At 38.9% G+C, this 24632-nt stretch overlaps 1 protein-coding gene across 12 annotated transcripts in view; it reads left to right on the top strand.

The window, feature by feature from the left end:
* Positions 1-24210, top strand: part of RBBP8 (RB binding protein 8, endonuclease) — a 114903-nt gene extending 90693 nt beyond the window's left edge. For 11 of the 12 annotated variants that reach the window (XM_065534016.2, XM_065534022.2, XM_065534019.2 and 8 more), the window contains 6 exons: positions 677-791; positions 4957-5100; positions 9982-10051; positions 13523-13619; positions 19553-19694; positions 23875-24210. In XM_065534016.2, the coding sequence (XP_065390088.1) occupies positions 677-791; positions 4957-5100; positions 9982-10051; positions 13523-13619; positions 19553-19694; positions 23875-23972 (666 nt within the window). In that variant the 3' untranslated portion in view covers positions 23973-24210. The remainder of the gene's footprint in view (positions 1-676; positions 792-4956; positions 5101-9981; positions 10052-13522; positions 13620-19552; positions 19695-23874) is intronic. The other variant, XM_074022735.1, reaches the window with a different exon arrangement.
* The last annotated feature ends 422 nt before the right edge of the window (positions 24211-24632 follow it).

Genomic DNA, 24632 nt, shown 5'->3' with positions numbered 1-24632 from the left:
CACATCCAGCCTAGGCAACCAGAGCAAGACCCTGTCTCATAAATAAAAATAATGCAAAATGCTGCATGTCTTATATAATTTTATCTTTCATTAAAATAATTCATCATGTCTTCATTAGCTTTAAAATAATGTACCATAAAATTTATTTTCCAAGTCAACTATTTTTAAAAATACTGTATTTTTTAAAAATTAAAATTCATAGCGGAAATAGTTTTTTGTCTTGTATTTAGGTTCTGTGTAGTTTCAGAAGTTCCCTTTCACTTGGTAGCATATTAATAACAAAGTATTTAACATTCACTGAGTAATATATGCCTATCAAGAAATTAAATTTAATTTTTGAAATTGTTCTTAGTGTACATTGATGTTCATTACTATGAGGCAGATTGGAAAAGAAAGGCAGGAAAAGTTCAAGGGTGTTTAGTGGTAAATAATTCTCCCTTTTCTTGGCAGCAGTCCTTCTTTTCCTAGGCTTGATTATACTAAAGCTAAAATGTTTTATAAGCAGTAAAACCTAAATCCTTACCTGTTTGTAAAGTATAAAAGTAAATATAGCTTAATGCTTAAAAGTGGTAAAATGTATGTTATGTATATTTTACCAAAATGTTTTGTAAAAATTAAATATAAGACCATAAAGGAATAATTGTTAAAACTTTTGATTTTTAAAATATTTATTCAGGATGGCAGTCAGTCAAAATTAGGAGGAGAAACAGTGGACATGGACTGTACGTTGGTTAGTGAAACCGTTCTCTTAAAAATGAAGAAGCAAGAGCAGAAGGGAGAAAAAAGTTCAAGTAAGATTTTTGTTTTTGTTTTTTATTTTAATAAAAAACGTGTGTGAAGTTTGTAGTTGTACCATTGCACTGATTAGCTCGAGTGACCTCTTCACCATACACCAGGTTTTCTCCTGCTCTATTAACTTTATGTTCCTCTTAGGAAAGCTCAGTTTCAGCACGTCAGAAAAAAAAGTCTTTAGCCAAAATAATTTCATTTCAGAAAAGATTCATATCTTCAGGGATTTGCAAATTTCAGCCAGCTACCAGTTTTGTAAATAAAGTTCTACCAGAGCACAGCCTTATTCATTTCTTTATGTATTGCCCATCGCTGTTTGTTCCATACAGCTGCAAAATTGAGTAGTTGGTGCAGAGACCTTATAGCCCCACAAACCTCAAATAGTTATTTTCTGACCCTTTAAGAAAAAGTTTGCTGATCCCTGGTATAGATAATTTTCTATAAATGGTATAACAGGAAGTCTTGAGTCCTGTGTTAGAATTAACGTTTGCTAAAGCAATTTGATAAGGAAAGAAAGGAGAAATCTACTGAGAAGTGTTAGTATAGTTTTACAGGTTAACATTCAGAATCATAGTGTATATGCTGAGTTAATCTGCTGTATTCCCCCTCTACTGATGAGGCAATTTGGCCAAATTGGTGGTCTACAGCCCTTTGTAGTGAGAATCTATTAGTTGTTCACCCAAAGTCTTGATTTTCCAGAAGAGATGAGAACAATAGGAGGATTTTGGTTAGCACTACCTTAGCAACTTTCCTAACTGTAGGGGCACATGACATGAGAACAGCTAGACTAGGAACAGTTATCATTTATCACCCTTATGTATTGAAGGGCAAGGGTCTGCCACATGGGGAAGCAGTGCTAAAAGCAGAGACATTCCCCAGTGATCATTTGTTAAGAAGCCAAATACATTGAGGTTGGGTGTGCATTCCTTATCTTCTGCTAAATTTTCTGTAGTCTACCTGCTCAGAGCGAAAAATAAAATAGTCTTGCCCTGGCTTCTTCTGAATCGGCGTATCTATTGCTGCCTTAAATGCAGTAAATGAAAGAAAATTTTAGTAGTCTTTGCCTTGTTTTTCAATGACATATAACAAACCGTATGATGAAGCAGATGGTTACCTAGGTAGAGAAGCCAATACCTATTAAAAGAAAAAACCTTCACAGTAGTTTATTGCCATTTTATGGCTTGTATGACACTAAATAACTTTTCTTAAGAGGATACTTTGCTTTTAAGATTATTTTCTTCCTGGTACTAGCCTCTGATCATGTTTTTCTCATTTTTGTAGAAAAGAGAAAATCTAAAGTATGCCTACTTTAAATCTACTCAGAAGACAATAGTTTCTCAAATTTATTTGAAGCAAGTATCATGTGAAAGAGAAATTAGCACTTGGACTAATGAAGGGAAATTATAGAGATAATTTTGGCTAATAAAGTGCTGTGGATACTATTGCTACATAATGAATGAATCACTGGAATAACTCAGAGGATTCAAACAAAAGCTTTTCTTATCTTCCTAGTTTCTGTGGCTCAGGAATTCAGGAAAGGCTTGGCTGGTCAGTTCTGTTTCAGGGTCTCATGCAGTTGTAGGCAGATGGTGGCTGGAACTGAAACAGCAGAGGGCTGGGCAGCTGGAGAGTGACTTGGCATCTCCTCATTCACTCTCAGGGCTTATTCACATAGGCTCATTTGAGCTTCCTCTTCACATGGAAGATAAGTTCCCAGAGTTGGCACCCCAACAGAACAAAGCAGAAGCAGGTGGCATTTTTATGATCTCAGAGGTAACATAGTGTCACAAAGATCTGCACAGGCATAAAGTGAAATGAACAGGCCCTCAGTGACACTCAGTGGGAGGAGTGTTGACATCATGTTGTAAGAACAGCACTTGGAGTGGGAGACATTAGTGAGGTTATATTAAAAAAAAAAAAAATTTACCCCATAAGGTAAAACTTTTCCAACACTCAGAATTGGTTTAAAATGAAATATACCAATAAAAATTCCATATTACTGCCAGTATTTCAATTCAGAAAATTTTCATGCACCTACTCTGTGTTAGACTTACTAGGTGCTGTGACAGAAAGATCAGCAAGGATATATTCTCTGTCTTCATGTATTTCACAATCACAAATCAAATAAACAAAAATAAATCAGCAATTTAACATTTTGCTTTACAAACAGCATACACAGAATGTTCTGAGGATGCCCAGCACAATGCCTAGTGCATAGAAGTTGTATTTTATTTACAAATTTGACCTTCAGCATGCAGAATGTTTAATTATCAGTAAATATCAAGCAAAAATTTTGTAGTAGGAAGTGTTTTAGGAACTAGAGATAATGAATAAACAGAACAAAAGTACTTACCTCATGGAACTTACATTCTAATGAGAGAAATAAGCAATTATATATATATAGATGGTGGTAAGTCCAGGAGAAAGGTAAAGCAAGTTAAGAGTGAGAGAGTGCTGCAGGTTGGGAGAGGTGGTACTTACATAGAATAATCTCAGCAGACCTCTTTTCTGTCATATTTGTTAGCCAACTGGATTTAAACTCTGGTGTTTTTTAAGTGTGATTATGTAATGGGAAATGTTGTTAGATCTGTGAAGATGAATTTATCACTTTCCATGTCGAATATGGCATTGAATTCCTAATTTCTAGTAATACTAAACTACCAGATGCTAATGATGATGAAAGAAAATACTTTTTTGCTACTTAATAACAAAAGTAAACATAACAGGGTAGAGCTAGCACAGTGACTTGCACCTGTAATCCCAGCACTTTGGGAGGCCAAGGCGGGCGGATCACTTGAGGTCAGGAGTTTGAGACCAGCCTGGCCAACATGGCGAAACTCCGTCTCTACTAAAAATACAAAAATTAGCCAGGTATGGTGGCACACACTTGTAATCCCAGCTACTTGGGAGGCTGAGGCAGAAGGATTGCTTGAACCTGGGAGGCGGAGGTTGCAGTGAGCCAATATCGCATCCCTGCACTCCAGCCTGGGTGACAGAGTGAGATTCCGTCTCAAAAAAAAAAAAGCATGAGTAAAGGACATTTAAAGCCATAACATATAGTCTTTGTAAATGTACAGTAACTACCCAGAGTTGGGAGTTTATTCTTACCTCATACACGAATTACAAGAATTAAACCTCATTATAAGAATCATGATTTAAGAAGTGTTTGTAAACACTTCATTACATACATTACAGTTTGTTACTCACTTAGAGTAACTGAATTAACACTCAGCCTTACAGCTTGCAACTGATATTCTCAGAATCATGTTTAGCATGTGTCCACAAACACTTCACTACATGCGTTACATCTATACACCAAAAGAACACTCTTCACAGCTAGGCTTGCAACCCTCAGTGTAATAATCATGCCTTTAAACATTTCATTAATATACATTATAGTTTGTTACTCACTTATATTCACTGAATTTAGTACTCTTAACAAGACAGCTTTTACAAGTAACATTCTTTTTTTTTTTTTTTTTTTTCGAGACGGAGTCTCGCTCTGTCGCCCAGGCTGGAGTGCAGTGGCGCGATCTCGGCTCACTGCAAGCTCCGCCTCCCGGGTTCACGCCATTCTCCTGCCTCAGCCTCCCGAGTAGTTGGGACTACAGGCGCCCACAACCGCGCCCGGCTAATTTTTTGTATTTTTTTTTAGTAGAGGCGGGGTTTCACCGTGGTCTCGATCTCCTGACCTTGTGATCCGCCCGCCTCGGCCTCCCAAAGTGCTGGGATTACAGGCGTGAGCCACCGCGCCCGGCCAAGTAACATTCTTAGAACTATCTTTTGCATATATGTCTACAAGCCTTTCACTACCTATATTACATCTATTCACTGAAAGAACACTCTTCAGAATAAGGCCTGTAATCCACATTTTTTTTCTTTTCTTAAAACATTTTTTAAACTTAAATTTTATTTTAGGTTTGCAGGTTCATAAAAAGGTTTGTTATATAGATAAACACGTGTCATGGGAATTTGTTGCACATATTATTACATCACAGTTATTAAGCTCAGTACCCAATATATAATCCTTATTTTCACAACCATGTTTTAAAAAGTGTCTTTAAGGACTGCATTCTGTTATTGTGTGGCAGTTACTACAGTTTCATGATGGTCTATATAGAAAGCAAAAGCTTGCTTGTTGCCCTCAGCCGATGCTCTTTTACATAGATGAAGAAAGAAAAATGAATGATAGCTTGGAAGATATGTTTGATCAGACAACACATGAAGAGTATGAATCCTGTTTGGCAGATAGTTTCTCCCAAGCAGCAGATGAAGAGGAGGAATTGTCTGCTGCCACAAAGAAACCACACAGTAAGATTATTTTCTCTTTAACTATGGCTTCTCAGTTGCAGAATTCAGTAAGTTAAGTTATCAAGCTAATTAACAAAGTCTTGATGACATATCAACAATTAAAGTTTCATATTTCTTGTATAAATTTTTTCACCTTTTTTAAATTTTGAGATAATGTCACACTAATAAGAGTTCCAGAAAATTGTTCGGCATTCTCCTGTACCTTTCACTCAACCTCTCCTTATGTTAACGTGTTATATAGCTATAAAATACTTATTAGAACTAAGAAACTAACATTAGTTTGGTATTAGAAATTTCTTTCTAAATACGCATAAAATTGATAAAATTTTTGAGAAACTTCTGTTAATTATTAAATTAACTATAATAAAGTAGAAGGAGAAAATTTTGTAGAACATTCAGATCTAGCCAGGCACAGCAGTTCGCACCTGTAATCCCGGCACTTTGGAAGGCCAAGGCAGATGGATTGCTTGAACTCAGGAGTTCAAGACCAGCCTGGGCAATAAGACAAAACCTCATTTCTACAAAAATTAGCTCGGCATGGTGGCACGTATCTGTAGTCCCAGCTACTTGGGGGCTGGGGCGAGAGGATCGCTTGAACACCCAGAAGGCTGTGGCTGCGTCAGTGGATCACCCACTGCACTACAGCCTGGGCAACAGAGTGAGACCCTGTCTCCAAATAAATAATTATACTACAGCCTGGGCAACAGAGTGAGACCCTGTCTCAAAATAAATAAATAATTATACTACAGCCTGGGCAACAGAGTGAGACCCTGTCTCAAAATAAATAAATAATTATACTACAGCCTGGGCAACAGAGGTGAGACCCTGTCTCCAAATAAATAATTATACTACAGCCTGGGCAACAGAGTGAGACCCTGTCTCAAAATAAATAAATAATTATACTACAGCCTGGGCAACAGAGTGAGACCCTGTCTCAAAAAATATATAGTAATAATTAAATTCAAAACAGGAAAATTCAGATCTGTTTTCTGCTGTGAATGCTTTATCTTACCAGCCAAAATACGTAATGTAACTATGTGTATTAGTCTTAATATCTCTTTCATTAGAAGCAGTAATTTTTTAATGTAGGATAGCAATCAGAAAAAGAATAATTGAAAATCTAAGTAGATAATCTGGATTGAAAATTGTAATTTTTGTTAAATCTCTCATTTTTCTCATTGTTATTAAATTGGTCCGAATTTTTAATCTAGTGCAAAGATTGTTTTATGCTGGTTTAAATGAACATATGTTCTGCTGTGGCACAATCTTGATTATGCTCATGTTTTCATGAGGTTTTTAAAACAGCCCGTAACTCAAAAATGAATGAGACCGAAACCAAAGATAGAGGACAGTAGTCTTTTGCTTGCTTAGTCCATGGCAAAAACTCCATCAAGTAAATTTTGAAATAAAAATTTACAGCTGTTCAGTATCCTTTTTCCCCCCACGAAGGACCTTTTGCAAATAGGTTTCACTTCAAACAAAAAGAATATTTTTTTGCAAAGGCGTACTTATTAATTTCTGTTCCTTGTTTTAAGTTACATTTGACACTTGACTATCCCAGAATTTCTTCTCACTTAGCTTTTCTGACGATGCTGCATCGTTCTTTTTATTTATCACAGCTTCTTTCCTAGAATATCCCCAAGACTCTTTCTTCATCGCAACTTGTTTTCTCTCACAGCTTTTATTAGCCCTACCTCTGAAAATGATTCCAAATCTGCATCTCTAGGTTTAACTTCTCTGATGAATCCCAGTCTTGCATTTCTGAGTACTGTGAGATACTTTTGTCTCTTCAGCTTAAACGTAACATGTCTAAGCCAATTTCCATTTACTTCCTACCAAAAAATCTTCAGACGTTTTTATTTTTCCCAGTCACCCAGGCATATAATTTAGGATTTGTTATGTATTTATTTTATTTTCTCAACCCAGTTACTACCTTACATGTGCTTTCTCACATAACCCTTAACTATCTACTTGCTTAACATTTAACTCTCTGCTTGCTTAATGTCTGTTTTCCTCACTGTAATGTAAACTCCATGAAGACAGGAGACCTGCTCTCTCTCGTTATACATTGTATGTCTGGAACTTAGCACAATGCTCAGTAAATTTTGATTCTTTGAATAGATGCTGGCATTTAGCTGTTTGAGTCTAGACATCTTAGGAGTCACGTCCCAAGTTATGTGCTCTAGTTTTTAATCTTTGTCACCAATTTTCTGATAAAATCTTTAATCTGTTTATTCTCTAGTTATAACTTACCTTAAAGATGTATTATAAAAATCAACAGGATTGGTGGCAATGTTAATTAGTATAGCCATTTTAGAAAATAGTATGAAGATTCCTCAAAAAACTAAAAATGGCCGAGGCGGGTGGATCACGAGGTCAGGAGATTGAGACCATCCTAGCTAACATGGTGAAACCCTGTCTCTACTGAGAAAAAAAAAAAATTAAGCGGATGTGGTGGCAGGCATCTGTAGTCCCAGCTACTCGGGAGGCTGAGGCAGGAGAATGGCGTGAACCAAGGAGGTGGAACTTGCAGTGAGCCAAGATCACGCCACTGTGCTCCACCCTGGGCAACAAAGCGAGACTCCGTCTCAAAAAAAAAAAAACTAAAAATGGAACTATCATAGATCCAGCAGTCCCACTACTGGGTGTATATTCAAAGGAAAGGAAATCAGTATGTTAGAGATATCTGCACTCACATTTATTGCAGCACTGTTCAGAATAACCAAGATACGGAATCAGCCTAAGTGTCTATTTACAGATAAATAGTTAAAGAAAACTATATATATAAATATATATATGTATAGATACACATATACATACACACAAAAAAAATACTATTTAGCCACTAAAAAGAACAAAATTCTGTCATTTGTGCAAACATCAATGAGTTTGGACAACATCATATTAGATGAAATAAGACAGGCACAGAAAGATAAATACCACATGTTGTTATTTGTATGTGGAATCTGAAAAAGTTGATCTCATAGATGTAGAGAGTAGAATAGTGGTTACTAGAGGTGGGGAAGACTGGGGTAGCCAAAGGTGGGTTAATTAATATAAAAATACAGCTAGCCAAGCAAGGTGGCAGGCACCCATGGTCTCAGCCACCCAAGAGGCTGAGGAGGAGGATAGCTTGAGCCTTGGAGTTCTTGGAGTAGTGCTGTATTGGAGTTCTGAGGTATGATCCATATTAAGTTTAGCATCAATATGGTGACCTCTTAGAAGTAGGAGACCACTAAGTTGCTTAAGGAGCAGTGAACTGTCCCACTTCAAAAATGGAGCAGGTCGAAACTTGCATGCTGATCAGTAGTAGTACGGTGCCTATGAATTGCCCCTACACTCCAGCCTGGGCAACATAGCAAGACCTGATCTCTAAGAAAAATAAATAAGGGAGCCTGGCACAGTGGCTCACGCCTGTAATCCCAGCATTTTGGGAGGCTGAGGCAGGTGGATCACAGTCAGGAGATCGAGACCATCCTGGCTAACATGGTGAAACCCCGTCTCTACTAAAAATACAAAAAAGTAGCCGGGCGTGGTGGTGTGCACATGTAGTCCCAGCTACTCGGGAGGCTGAGGCAGGAGAATCTCTTGAACCTGGGAGGCGGAAGTTGCAGTGAGCCTAGATCATGTCACTGCACTCCAACCTGGGCAACAGAGCAAGACTCTGTCTCCAAAAAACAAAGAAAAATAAACAAAATGCTAAATAGAATAAGTTGTAGTGTTCAATAGCACTATATGGTGACTATAATTAACAACAATATATGTTCTCAGATAGCTAAAAGCACAGATTTTGAATGTTCCCAACACAAAGAAATGACAAACAAATGTTTGAGGTGACAGATATGCTAATTATCCTAATTTGGTCATTACACATTGTATACATATATCAGAGTATCACACTCTATAAAGATGTATAATTATGTGTAATTTTTTTTATTTTTTTGAGACGGGGTCTTGCTCTGTTGCCAGGCTGGAGTGCAGTGGCACGATCTCAGCTCACTGCAACCTCCAACTCCCTGGTTCAAGCGATTCTCCTGCCTCAGCCTCCCAAGTAGCTGGGATTACAGGCGCCTGCCACCATGCCCAGCTAATTTTTATGTTTTTAGTAGAGACAGGGTTTCAGCATGTTGGCCAGGCTGGTCTCGAACTCCTGACCTCAGGTGATCTACCCACCTCAGCCTCCCAAAGTGCTGAGATTACAGGTATGAGCCACTGTACCCAGCCAAAATTAATATTGAAAGGTGTCTTTTCATTGTCGTTTCTTGTCAAACAATAATAGTGGTCATCTGAGTATTTCTTTTAAACTCTGAAATACTTTCTGAGATAATGACTTTTAGCTGTCTAGTAATTTTGAGGTAAATGAAACAGCGCCCGCCTCATTATGCAGATGCAAAAGAAAGAAAAAAGTAGTTACAGAGGCCGGGCGTGGTGGCTCACGCCTGTAATCCCAGCACTTTGGGAGGCCAAGGCGAGCGGATCATGAGGTCAGGAGATTGAGTTCATCCTGGCTAACATGGTGAAACCCCGTCTCTACTAAAAACACAAAAAATTAGCCAGGCGTGGTGGTGGGCGCCTGTAGTCCCAGCTACTTGGGAGGCTGAGGCAGGAGAATGGCATAAACCCGGGAGGTGGAGCTTGCAGTAAGCTGAGATCCTGCCACTGTACTCCAGCCTAGGTGACAGAGCAAGACTCCGTCTCAAAAAAAAAAAAAAAAAAAAGTAGTTACATAGTTACAGAAAATTTAAATGAGTTGCTCAGAGGCCTAGAGTATGAAACCCAATGAAAATGGAAGTTTGAGTACATGTCATTTTCTTCCAAGCTAGTTAATTATTTCTCATTAAGTTATACATTTAGTTTGTAATGTGCATGTTTTATTTATAGCTCATGGTGATAAACAAGACAAAGTCAAACAGAAAGCATTTGTGGAGCCGTATTTTAAAGATAATGAAAGGTAAGTTGGTTTTTATTTATACCAGCAATGTGACTAGAAGTACAATAGAGCTGTCTTTTATTTCTCTCTTTTTTTTTTTTTTTTTTTTTTTTGAGACAGGGTCTTGCTCTGTCATCCAGTCTAGAGTACAATGGCTTCATCTCAGCTCACTGCAACCTCCACCTCCTAGGCTCAAGCAATACTCCCACCTCAGCCTCCTGAGTATCTGGGACTACAGGCACATACTACCACACCCGGCTAATTATTTTTTGTAGAGACAGGGTTTCACCACGTTGCCAAGACTAATCTTGAACTCTTGGGCTCAGCCATCCATCTGCCTCGGCCTCTCAAAGTGCTGGGATTACAGGCTTGAGCCACCACACCTGGCCAATAGAGCTGTCTTTGTCAGAGTATCTCTAAACTGTTAAATAGCTACTTTGGTTAAGTTAAAATTATTTACTTTATGGTCATAAAAAAAAGACTCAAGCATAAAAATGACAAATTTTACAAATAAGGAAATTTTTACCACCATCACCTTTTTTTGGCAGTGATAATAGTGATTTTCTCTGCTTTATTTTTCTTGTGTGTATGTGTGTGTGTTTGTGTGTGTGTGTGTATATATATTTTTATATATATATATATTTTTGAGATGGAGTTTCATTCTGTCGCCCAGGCTGGAGTACAGTGGCACAATCTCTGCTCACTGCAACCTCTGTCTCCTGGGTTCAAGTGATTCTCCTGCCTCGGTCTCCCAAGTAGCTTGGATTACAGGTGCCCGCCACCAGGCCTGGATAATTTGTGTATTATTATTAGAGATGGGGTTTCACCATGTTGGCCAGACTGGTCTCAAACTCCTGACCTCAGGTGATCCACCTGCCTCAGCCTCCCAAACTAATGGGATTACAGGCATGAGCCACCACACCCAGCCTGTTTTATTATTTTTTTAAAAATCGTCTTTTTATTCTATCTTATTTTCAACTTGGGGCATTTATTAAATTGTACAAGTTTTATGTAGTATAAGACTAGGTAGGCCAGGCACGGTGGCTCACGCTTGTTATCCCAGCAGTTCTGGGAGGCCAAGGCAGGGGGATCACAAGGTCAGGAGATGGAGACCATCCTGGCTAACTTGGTGAAACCCTGTCTCTACTAAAAATACAAAAAATTAGCTGGGCATAGTAGTGGGCACCTATAGTCCCCACTACTCAGGAGGCAGGAGAATGGCGTGAACTTGGGAGGTGGAGGTTGCAGTGTGCCAAGACTTAGTAAAATAGGTAGTAACATTTAGGTTTATTATGCTTCAGAATTACTTTATGAGGATTTTTGAATCTTTAAAATCAAAACAAACCTTTAAGCATCTTTTTTGGGTTGTTTTTGTTTTTGTTTCTTTTTGTTTTCTTTTTTTTTTTTTTTGAGATGGAGTTTCACTCTTGTTGCCCAGTCTGGAGTGCAATGGCGTGATCTCAGCTCACTGCATACTCTGCCTCCTGGGTTCAAGCAATTCTCCTGCCTCAGCCTCCCAAGTAGCTGGTATTACAGGTGGCCGCCACCATGCCTGGCTAATTTTTGTATTTTTAGTAGAGACGGAGTTTCACCATGTTGATTAGGCTGGTCTTGAACTTGTCACTTAAGGTAATCCACCCACATGGGCCTCCCAAAGTCTTGAGATTACAGGCGTGAACCACCTTGCCTGACCCTAAGCGTCTTGATTTAACCATAATGTGACTTTCTGCCTTTCACAGAGATTGCAAATTCTGTTACTTACTGTCACCTACTGTTTGTTCTTAAAGCGAATTGAAGACATAGTAATTCATTAAAAAAAATTGTTATTTTTTTCTTTAAGTTAGGATGTTGGTAATTGAGTTAGTAAGTAAAGTTATTCCTTTTATTTTTATTTCTATTGAGAATTTTAGAAATCTAACAGGCCAAGATTTTTTTTATTCCTGTGAGACTCTTAAAGAGCTGTCATTTTGTTAAATGCTTAATTCTTTTTTTTTAGTTACCAGTTTTCCAAACAAATGGTACTCTAGCATCCCAAATGTGACTAGGTTGTTTTTTGTTTAGGTGTCATTATATACTCATCAATTTAAGTATATTTGATGGGTTGTAATCCATTGCAGTCATTATCCTTAGAGATACTCAGATTGTCCAGTCTTTGCCTAAAGGAAGCTTCTTTCATAGCTTTCTTGCTTCTGCTATCTGGAATGTGCCGTTTTTGCTGGAGCCCTAATTCCTTTTTCCTGGAGCCCTAGTTCCTTTTAGTGAGAAATGGTGTTTAGGCCGCAGTCTGGCTGCCAGGGTTGTTCTTTAGTCATTGTTTCTCAGCCTTTTAGGTGGACAGAGTTAGAAAGAAGGTTTTTTGTATCACTTTGGGTTTTTTGTTGTTTTTTTTTTTTTGAGACGGAGTCTCCCTCTGTCACCCAGGCTGGAGTGCAGTGGCACGATCTCAGCTCACTGCAAGCTGTGCCTCCTGGGTTCACGCCATTCTCCTGCCTCCGCCTCCCGAGTAGCTGGGACTACAGGCGCCCGCCACCACACCCAGCTAATTTTTTATATTTTTGATAGAGACAGGGTTTCACCGTGTTAGCCAGGATAGTCTCAATCTCCTGACTTTGTGATCTGCCCGCCTTGGCCTCCCAAAGTGCTGGGATTACAGGTGTGAGCCACCTCGCCCGGGGTATCACTTTGATTTTTTTAAGGTAAACTATACTTCATACTGATCACTCTAACTCAGATTCAGGACCACAGGATATTTATGTAAACTCCTCTCTTACGTCTATATTTACTTTCCCACCTACCAAAAATCCCACTTCTCAGTGCCACCAACATAATTCCTTAATTTATTTTATTCCACAATACAGATAAAGCAGCTTCAGAATAATACTACCAATAACATAATTAATGAAAATAGTTTGAAAACTTTTTGTATGCTCTTTTGTCCTTAAAATATATTCTGTTAGAAATGTACGGTCAAATCACTGTGTGTGTGTGTGTGTGTGTTTTTTTTAAGTCATTTGGGATAATTATTTTTTGCATAGTTATGCCACCAACTCAGTACCCAGGTTTATTTCGCTTTTGATTTTTTAGGAATTGGGTTTTTTTCTTTTCATATTTAATTATTGTAAAAGTATATGAAGTATAATGTATACTTTATACATTATATATATAATGTATACTTTATATACTTTATACATTATATAATATAATGTATATAAAATGTGTATAATGGACACAAAGTGTGTACATTCTACCAGACTACAAGTACATTCAGATAAATCTCACTCCTATTCTTGGCCTCTATATCTTATTAGCTCCCCATCCCTATAGGTAATCATTTGTTTAAAATTTATGATTTTTCTTATATCCTGAAAAATAGAAGCAAATACATGTGTCTAGACATACTCTCCGTGACTCATATAGAAATGAATGAATGTTTTGGGGATTATTTCTCCTCTGAACTCTAAGCTTTGTTAATTTAATTCATTTTTCCCCCAGAGAGACTAGCTTGCAAAATTTTCCTCATATTGAGGTGGTTCGGAAAAAAGAGGAGAGAAGAAAACTGCTTGGGCACACATGTAAGGAATGTGAAATTGTAAGTACTAATGTAGATACTAATTTTTTTTAAGTATGACTTTATAGATAATAAATGCATGATTTTAAAATCACATATACAAACCATATTTGTTATAGAAACCTCTCATTTGAGCCAGGCATAACAGAAGGAATAAGGAGTATTCTGGGTTGGGTGCGGTGGCTTATGCCTCTAATCTCAGCATTTTGGGAGGCTGAGTAGGGCAGATCACTTGAAGCCAGAAGATCGAGACCAGCCTGGCCAACATGGCGAAACCCCGCCACTACTAAAAAATACAAAAATTAGCTGGGTGTGGTGGTGCATACCTGTAATTCCAGCTACTCAGGAGGCTGAGGCATGAGAATTGCTTGAACCTGGGAGGCAGAGATTGCAACACTGTACTGCAGCCTGGGTGACAGAGCAAGACTGTCTCCAAAAAAAAAAAAGTATTCTGGCTGTGACCTGAGAGATATAAACAGATGAAAAACCCTCAGTTTCTGGGGTGTAAGCCCTAGTTCTTATGGCCAGCTTAAGACATTCATGCCATTTTTCTGTATTTGCATTAGTTGTTGCCCCTTGTGTTATGTTATAGCAAATGCTCCTATACATACACTATTTAGGGAAACCTTTGGTAGTAGTCCGAGGAGGGTGAATCACCTGAGGTCAGAAGTTCAAGACCAGCCTAATCAGCTTGGTGAAACCCCGTCTCTACTAAATTACAAAAATTAGCTGGGCATGGTGGCAGTTGCCTGTAATCCCACTACTTAGGAGGCTGAGGCAGGAAGGAGAATTGCTTGAACCCCGGAAGCGGAGGTTGCAGTGAGCTGAGATCATGCCATTGTGCTCCAGCCTGGGCAACAAGAGTGAAACTTCGTCTCAAAAAAAAGCATTATTTTCACCAGCATTCTCAGGAAATTAGGTATACTCTTAATTTTTTTAAAATAATTGGTACCACCAATATAAGTTCTTTTTTTTTTTTTTTTTTTCTTTTTCTTTTTTTTTTGAGACGGATTCTTGCCCTGTTGCCCAGGCTGGAGTGCAGTGGCACGATCTTGGCTCACTGCAACCTCCACTTCCCAGGTTCAAGCAATTCTCCTGCCTCAGCTTCCCACCATGCATGGATATTTTGTATTTTTAGTAGATACAGGGTTACACTATTTGGCCAGGCTGGTCTCAAACTCCTAACCTCAATTGATCCAGCCACCTTGGCCTCCCAAAGTTCTGGGATTACAGATGGGAGCCACCGTGGCTGGCCAAGTTCTTTTTTTCTTTTTCTTTTTCTTTTTTTTTTTTTTTTTTTTTTTGAGACAGAGTTTTGTTGTTGTTGCCTAGGCTAGAGTGCAGTGGCTTGATCTCAGCTCACCACAACCTCCACTTCCCGGCTTCAAACGATTCTCCTGCCTCTGCCTCCGCCTCCCGAGTAGCTGGGATTACAGGCATGCACCACCATGCCCGGCTAATTTTGTGTTTTTAGTAGAGACAGGTCCATGTTGGCCAGGCTGGCCTTGAACTCCCAACCTCAGGTGATCCGCCCAAAGTACTGGGATTACTGGTGTGAGTAATCAGTCTCCTAAAGTACTGGGATTACTGGTGTGAGTCACCGCACCAAAAATTTTTCTTCCTAAACAAGATACAATGAATAAACAGTTAAACACTTACATTTTTCCTTTTATACATGGGCTGTCTTGGATGTTGAAGTAGCTGGTACAGACATCCCTTTGTATCTGTGGAAAACTGGCTTCAGGACCTACTGTGGATACCAAAATCACAGATGCTCAAGTCCCTGATATAAAATGACGTAGTGTTTGCCTATAACCATGCACATTCTTTCATTATGCTTTAAATTACCTCTAATTACTTATGATCCCTATTACAATGTAAATGCTATGTAAATAGTTGTTATACTGTATTGCATAGGGAATGACAAGAAAAATAGTCTGTACATGTTTAATACAGATGCAGGTTTTTTTCCTGAATATTTTTGATCCATGGCTGGTTGAATCCATGAATGCAGAACCCAAGGATATGAAGGGCCAACTGTACTGATTGTCCTTTTACTAAATAGTCCCAGGCAGGTTCTGTTTTGACCTGGAACATGCTGTTTTTATTTCTTCCCTTGTTGTCCATTAGCTCTCAGATGCCTGCCTTCAGCAATTTACTTCCCCTTTTAAATTTCCTTTTTAACCTGTGGGCTAGAAAATTTGATAACCAAGCACATGAAAATTATATGTGAAAGTATGACTAGATTGTAATGCAGGTAAGCATTGGGTAAAAATATGCTCTTATGTACTAACAATGGGGATCACTATTTTGAAAAGCAGTTTGGCAATACAAGCAAAAGCCTATAATGTGAGTTCGTGAGTTATCATTACACAAATTCAATATATCATGATTTCTTAAAGAATATGGTCCGCGGCCAGGCGCGGTGGCTCAAGCCTGTAATCCCAGCACTTTGGGAGGCCGAGACGGGTGGATCACGAGGTCAGGAGATTGAGACCAACCTGGTGAACATGGTGAAACCCCGTCTCTACTAAAAAATACAAAAAACTAGCCGGGCGAGGTGGCGGCGCCTGTAGTCCCAGCTACTCGGGAGGCTGAGGCAGGAGAATGGCGTGAACCCGGGAGGCGGAGCTTGCAGTGAGCTGAGATCCGGCCACTGCAACTCCAGCCCGGGACACAGAGCGAGACTCCGTCTCAAAAAAAAAAAAAAAAAGAATATGGTCCGCATTGAGTAAATCTCTGATTTTTAGTTATATCCATAATTCTACGATCTAGAACTAATCCTACTAGTTAGAAAAAAGCTAGTTTGATAGAAAAGCTGTTAAGTTGCATTCATTCTCAATAATCATTTCCCGTGTTTTCTGTTATCCAATCTCTGCAAAACATTATTGTGTACATTTTAGTTTTTCTAGTTAATTTAGGTAGGAGGGTGAATCTGTTCTGTTACTCAATCATAAACAGAAGTGTAAGTGCCAGTCCCATGTACTTAAATACTAACTACAAGCTTGCAGTTCTTAAATGTATCCCATTGCCTATTCCACAAGTTGAGTGTGCAATACTCATGTGGATCTGCAGTAGTGATCTCAAATTTCACACGTCCAAAAACAAACATACAATATCTGCCCTCAATTCCCAAACCTCACCGCTGAATCTCCTATATGTCCTGAGATCTTGTAGTTATTCACTACTTTTTTATTTCACATCTCAATAACTTACGTATCAACAAACCCCATTGATTCGTTGATTCTTCCTTCAAAATATATCCCATATCAGGCCAGGTGCAGTGGCTCGAGCCTGTAATCCCAGCACTTTGGGAGGCTGAGACAGGCGGATCACAAGATCAGGAGATCGAGACCATCCTGGCTAACACTGTGAAACCCCGTCTCTACTAAAAAATACAAAAAAAAAAAACTAGCCGGGCGAGGTGGCGGGCACCTGTAGTCCTAGCTATTCGGGAGGCTGAGGCAGGAGAATGGCGTAAACCCGGGAGGCAGAGCTTGCAGTGAGCCGAGATATGGGCACTGCACTCCAGCCTGGGCGACAGAGCGAGACTCCGTCTCAAAAAAAAAATATATATATATATATATCCCATATCCATCCACTTACTGTCACCACCACTAATGCCCTGGACCAAGGCAACATTTTTAATTTTTTTTTTCTTTTTTTGAGATGGAGTCATGCTCTGTTGCCCAGGCTGGAGCACAGTGGCACCATCTCAGCTCACTGCAAGCTCTGCCTCTTGGGTCCACGCCATTTTCCCACCTCAGCTTCCCGAGTAGCTGGGACTACAGGCACCCGCCACCACGCCTGACTAATTTTTTTGTATTTTCAGTAGAGACGGGGTTTCACTATCTTAGCCAGGATGGTCTCAATCTCCTGACCTTGTGAAACGCCCACCTCGGCCTCCCAAAGTGTTGGGATTACAGGCGTGAGCCACTGCACCCAGCCAACATTTTATAATTGTAATAGCTTCTAAGTGCTCTCCTGGTCATTTATTTTTTACTCTAAAACTTTTATTTTGACTGGGCACACTGGCTCACGCCTCTAATTCCAGCATTTTGGGAGGCTGAGGCGGGTGGATCACCTGAGGTCAGGAGTTCAATACCAGCCTGGCCAACATTGTAAAACCCTGTCTCTACTAATAATACAAATATTAACTGGATGTGGTGGTGCATGCCTGTAATCCCAGCTACTAGGGAAGCTGAGGCAGGAGAATCGCTTGAACCCAGGAGGCAGAGGTTGCAGTGAGCTGAGATCGCTCCATTGCACTCCAACCTAGGCAACAAGAGCGAAACTCCATCTCAAAGAAATAAATAAATATTTATTTTTTTAGAGCAGTTACAGGTTCACAGCAAAGTTGTACAGAAAGTACATAGAGTTCCCATGTACTTCTGTCCTCATTCTCTTTTACTTTTCATTCTTGTCTGTTAACAATGTACTTTCAGCTCAGCAATGAATGGCCTTTTTTTAGAATGAAAGTTAAATCATGTCATTCCCAAAATCCTTTAGTGTCCTCCCATCCCACTAAGAAAAAGAATCTAAAGTCCTTATCAAGGACAACAAACTCTGGCACTGCACTTCCTCTCTGATTTCCTGTTCTACCACTCACCCATTTGCTTGCCGTCTTAGAACTGCACTGACCGACTACTGTTTCTCAAGTATGTTTTAATTCAGTGGCAATGTTTTTTCCAGTAATCCCTGATTCTCTAAGGTCATCTCATCCCAAAGCCCAGACTAAGGTAACAAAGGCTTAAACTTAGGGCCGTGAGAATGATGAAAAAGATACCTGAATAAAGTTGTTTCACACTTCTTTAAAGCCTTTAATCTACGTAAAATAGAAATGTATTAAAAGCTTTTACTTCAAACTTAAATTCTAGTTTTAAGTCTGTCACTTTCAATAGGTGATATCTTTAGCAAATTACCACTTTCATTTTCAATTTCTCAAGTGTAAAGTGAAGGAATTGGCTGGATTAGATATGTGATTCTGGGTGGCTCATTCCTGTAATCCCAGCACTTTGGGAGGCTGAGACAGGTGGATTACTTGAGGTCAGGAGTTCGAGACCAGCCTGGCTAATATATAGTAAAACCCCGTCTCTACTAAAAAGACAAAATTAGCTGTGCATGGTGGCACATGCCTGTAGTCCCAGCTACTTGGGAAACTGAGGCAAGAGAATCACTTGAACACAGGAGTGGGAGGTTGCAGCGAGCCAAGATCGTGTCACTGCACCCCAGCCTGGGTGACAGAGTAAGACTTTGTCTCTCAAAAAAAAAAGTGATTCTGTCCATCTATGTTCTATTAAACCTTATACTACTGCTTTGTTTTCATTAGGTCTAGGCCTTAAAAACCTGTACAATTTTTACATATAATTTTATCCTTGTGTGCATGAAGTTCAAGTTCTGTGTTTTCACAGTTGCCAAAAAATAGTATGCTTTTGATCCTAACTGAAACCTTAAAGGGAGAACTCATGGAGCCTACAACATTCAGATCTAAATTGTTTTTTAAAACCGTAGAGATCGGAAAATTACCTTGAAACACACATTATATTCAGATAACAATTAAGAAACATGTAGACCTCTGAATTTTTGTTACTGGCCTAATAAGGATAAAGACTTTCTACCAGTGTATAAATCCACTGTATCACTAAGCACACTGTCAAGTTCAACTGGCTTTTCTTTTTTTTTCATTGCAAGACTTTATTGATGAAGGAAGCACTTTATTGGTTTACATTGTGATACAAGCTCCTTTTCTCATCAGTGAAGCAGGCACTTCACAGACCAACATCAGTACTGTCTATAAGAATTAATTACTAATAGTATCATCAGTGAGGATTAAGTTTCCTTAGAATGCTGAATATCTTAGTAAATGGCTTTTTTAGCTTCTAGTTTATAATCAATAAGCATAACACTCCATTTATTATTCTTCAGTGAAAAAACTTACCAGTTTTTATTGTTAGTATTATGCAGATATGCCAGCAGAAGAAAGAGAAAAGAAGTTGGCTTCCTGCTCAAGACACCGATTCCGCTACATTCCACCCAACACACCAGAGAATTTTTGGGAAGTTGGTTTTCCTTCCACTCAGACTTGTATGGAAAGAGGTGAGAGTATAGATTGCAACATTTTATAATTAATTTTTTTAAATACTTGGCCGGGCACAGTGGCTCATGCCTATAATCCCAACACTTTGGCAGGCCGAGGCGGATGGATCACCTGAGGTCAGGAGTTAAAGACCAGCCTGGCCAACGTGGTGAAGTCCCATCTCTACTAAAATACAAAAAATTAGCCAGGCATGGTGGCACACGCCTGTAGTCCCAGCTACTGGGGAGGCTGAGGCAAGTGAATCACTTGAACATAGGAGATGGAGGTTGCCGTGAGCCAAGATTGTGCCATTGCACTCCAGCCTGGGCAACAGAGCAAGACTCTGTCTCAAAAATAAAATGAAATAAGATAATAAAATAAAATACTGTATGTGCCCAAATGTGAACATGCACTTTTTTTTCTATGGTTTCTTTACCTTTTCTGCAGGTTGGGTGGTAGTTTTGTGACATAAAAACATTCCTAAAGATAAAAGGACTCTTCAGTAATTTAGTTGGAATTAGAGATTGGTTATATCACTTTAATGTGATTGTGCTTATATTATTCTGCTTTACCAAATTTCAAAAAACAATTTCTCTTTTATTGTATCATCAAAATGACTTTTTTTTTTTTTTTTTTTTTTAAATATAGGGCCTCACTCTGTCACCCGGGCTGGAGTGCAGTGGCATGCACAGTCATGGCTCACTGATGCCTCCAACTTATGGACTCAAACTATCCTATCTCAGCCTTCCAGGTAGCAAGGACTACAGGCATGTGCCACCACACCCAGCACTTTTTTGTTTTGTTTTTCGCTAGAGACAGGGTCTCACTATGTTGCCCAGGCTGGTCTGGAACTCCTGGCCTCAAGTGGTCCTCCTGCCTTGACCTCCCAAAACGCTGGGATTACAGCCATGAGCCTCTGCACCCAGCCAAAATGACTTTAAATAAAATAAATAACCTAACAAAAACTACTAGCAAAGTTATATTTAAAAAGAGAGAATCTTTTTAAATCTCCTGCTATGAATTTTGGATTTTTAAACCTCACTTATCCAGAATGCTGTATGTTTATAAATGGTATCTGAATTAAAAAGATGTTTATTTGTTAGGTTGTTGACATGCAACTAGCTTGTTTAGATATGACACTTACATTTAATATAATTTGAGAATATATTCAGCTTTTAGGCTGTTAATAAAAGGTCAAGAGTAGTAATTTTTGTTCTGTCTTACCAGCAGCATAATGCTAAAAAATATAGATCCACACTTTTCTGGTTTTATATTTTCTACCGAAGTTAAGTTAGTTGGGTATGTGATCTGAAGTCTTCATGTCATATAACTTTCTTTGGGGTAGCATACTCCCATTTCTGTGCTCAAGCTAGGATTATTAATCTGGACATTGCCACTGTTCCAGGCATATAGTAATTCATAGTCACTAAGGTCTGAACTTCATTGTAATCATTGGTTTAAATGAAATGAAAAGCTCGAGTCCTTAGCCTTAAAAGAGCTATTTAATTAAGCAGGGTCCATTTCACAGACCCTTTGTTGTGAAAATATCATTCCAGAGGAGCTCATAGAGCATTTAATAACTAGTTTTTATGAAGGGGCCTTTTTTTTTTTTTTTGAGATGGAGTCTCTGCAAGGCCCAGGCTGGAGTGCAGTGGCATGATCTCAGCTCACTGCAACCTCCACCTCCCAGGTTCAAGCGATTTTCCTGCCTCAGCCTCTTGAATAGCTGGGACTACAGGCACACGCCACCACACCCAGCTCTTTTTTCTTTGTATTTTTAGTAGAGATGGGGTTTCACCATTCTGGCCAGGCTTGTCTCGAACTCCTGACCTCAAGTGATCCACCCGCCTTGGCCTCCCAAAGTGCTGGGATTACAGGCTCGAGCCACCACACCTGGCCTGAAGGGACCTCTTTAACTAAAGATTTTATTCTCTACATGATTGTATTCTTAGACTTTTTTTGTATGTGGCACATATAGTTCAAAACTCATTTGTTATTAAATGAATGTTGGTATAGACATTCAGTCAGACATTCTCTTTAATAAGACAATATACTCTTAGTTTTATGAAGAATTTTAATTCAAAATCATCCTTAAACATAACTAAATATTCGCATTACATATGTATAGTTTATATATATATAAACTAAACGCATTACATATGTACAGTTTATATATACCAAGTATACTTGAATGAAGCTGTTTAGAAAAAAGCCACAAGAGAGGAAGAATATTAGCTAAGCAGGGACTTATCTGACCTCTTTATTATTTTTTGGTATTTTCTCCATGGTCCAAAGACTACCCAGGTGCAGACTAAGTCTTACCTTTTGGTTTAAAATACTGAGTTTTAGCTGTTCCAGAGGCCATTAGTTATCTCAGTTGATCGTTCAGTTACAGATCAAACTCCTTCTTTTACTCTTTCCCTTCGTTCTCACTACTGTACCTGACTTGTCTTAAAAAAAAAATAGTTTTATGAAAACGGGATGTGTCTTCTGGTATGTGATTGAAAAGTATAGTAGTGTTTAGAATATTTATGATTTGACTTTTTAATTAATTAGTAGCCCTCAGGCTTTAGGCCTGTGTTTGTCAGTTATAGATAAACATCTAAAATTTTTACCCACTAGAAGAAAAACTAGCATTAAATAAATGTCAGATGATAAAATTATACCACCTAGAATTTCATTTCAGCCTTGTCATCTTATGGAAACTGTTCTCACCTGGGCACAGTGTCTCACACCTGTAATCCCAGCACTTCGGGAGGCCAAGATGGGAGGATCCATTGAGCCCAGGAGTTCAAGACCAGCCGTGGCAGCAGAGTGAGACCCTGGGTCTAGACAAAATAAATAATAAGGCCGGGCGCCGTGGCTCAAGCCTGTAATCCCAGCACTTTGGGAGGCCGAGATGGGCGGATCACAAGGTCAGGAGATCGAGACCATCCTGGCTAACCCGGTGAAACCCCGTCTCTACTAAAAAAAAAAAAAAAATACAAAAAAAAAAACTAGCCGGGCGAGGTGGTGGGCGCCTGTAGTCCCAGCTTCTCGGGAGGCTGAGGCAGGAGAATGGCGTAAACCCGGGAGGCGAAGCTTGCAGTGAGCTGAGATCCGGCCACTGCACTCCAGGCTGGGGGACAGAGCGAGACTCCGTCTCAAAAAAATAAATAAATAAATAAATAAATAAATAATAAAATTAGCCAGGTATGATGGCACATGCCTGTGGTCCCAGCGGCTGAGATGGAAGGATTGCTTGAGCCCTGGAGGTGGAGGCTGCAGTGAGCCGTGATTGCACCACTACACTCCAGCCTGGGCAACAGAGCAAGACCCTGTTTCAAAAAAACAATTAATTTAATTTAATTTTGAAAAGCAGCTGTTCTCAATGAAGAGTTCTGATGATTTAACTGCACAAGGAGAGAGACCTTCTTCACTTTTGGAGAAGCTCCAGATGTTTAACGGTAGGATAGTTTTTCCAAAAGATGCAAAGTCTCTTGACAGCTTTCACTGTATTTCTGCTTTCCCCATTATTAAGCTAGATTGAGTCACCTTTGATGTGATATCTCACTGCCTGGTCACCAGATAGAATCAGTCTGGATAGAGCCTGTGATTGCACCCCTATGCGTATGGCAGAGCAAATACTTCCCCTGAAAATTACATGTTTAGAGACACCTTAGGAGATCTAATAGTCTGAATGGTATAGAGGGATTGTCATCTATTGAAATAGCTACTGTAAAAAGTGTTTTTGATAAGTACCTGAAATTTATAGTAGAGTTCATGTTGAGCACTTTGTCCCCCTTTGCAACTACCTATAGGAGGCAGAATAGGAAAGTTTAAGAATTCTGGTTCTGGAATAAGAAAGAGCTTGGGCCAGGTCCCAGCTCCTCTACTTGCTAGCTTTGTGAACTTGAACAAGTAATTTAACTTCCTTGGGTCTCTATTACCTCATCTGTGAAACAGGTATAGTAGAAACTATTTCAAACGAATGTGAGTTATATGAGATGATGTATGCAACCATTTGGTAAATGTTTACTGCTGTCATTATTATAAATGAGGAAACATGCTAAATAGTGAGATCAATCATCAGCATCACAAAGCTAATAATCAGAATTATATAAACTTACAAAGCATCAAATAAGAAACGTTTACTAGGTATAAGCTGAAAGAAATACATGTTGCACATACAGTCTTCTAAGTTTATGATTTGTTTTTAAGGTTATATTAAGGAAGATCTTGATCCTTGTCCTCGCCCAAAAAGACGTCAGCCTTACAACGCAATATTTTCTCCAAAAGGCAAGGAGCAGAAGACATAGACGTTGAAACAGAAACAATAGGATGGAGCAGTTTTTTCCTTCTTATTTATACTTAAAGTTGGTATTAAACATTGGTTTTTTGATCTTCTATAAATGGATTTATAAATCAGTTTTCTGTTGAAAATGTTTGCGATATTTTGCTTTTGCACCTTTAAAACAATAAGGCGCTTTCATTTTGCACTCTAACTTAAGAGTTTTTATTTACTTTGTGTAGTGATACCTAATACAATTTTGAAAATACGATAGTTGTAGTCTGATTTGTTGCCTTTCAGTTCTTTTCTTTTTACTTCATCTTCCCTTGGTATTTACATTGAGCAGTGACTTCATTTTAATCATGACAGATTTTTCTTAATCAGTTGCTCTTCTCTAGGTCATACCAGTGTCTAGCATTTAAGTCTTTTTTTTTTTTTAAACAAAAAAGAAAGGCTATATTTTAATAGTTTTTTAAAACTCTCCAGCTTTTGTTGAATTGGGATGAGGTACTATACTGTCATAAATTCCTTTCAAGGTGACCACAAATACCGACTTTTTTTCCTTTCCCATGTACTGTAAACATTATTCTCTGATCTGGTCCTAATTTTCCAGCTCTTCACATGTTTTCTTTTCATCATACTTTCTTCCCCCCACCCCGAGAAGGAGTCTCGCTCTGTTGCCAGGCTG

Source organism: Macaca fascicularis, chromosome 18 (assembly GCF_037993035.2).
Source record: "Macaca fascicularis isolate 582-1 chromosome 18, T2T-MFA8v1.1".
Taxonomy (NCBI): domain Eukaryota; kingdom Metazoa; phylum Chordata; class Mammalia; order Primates; family Cercopithecidae; genus Macaca; species Macaca fascicularis.
This window is presented reverse-complemented; position numbering and strand designations above follow the sequence as displayed.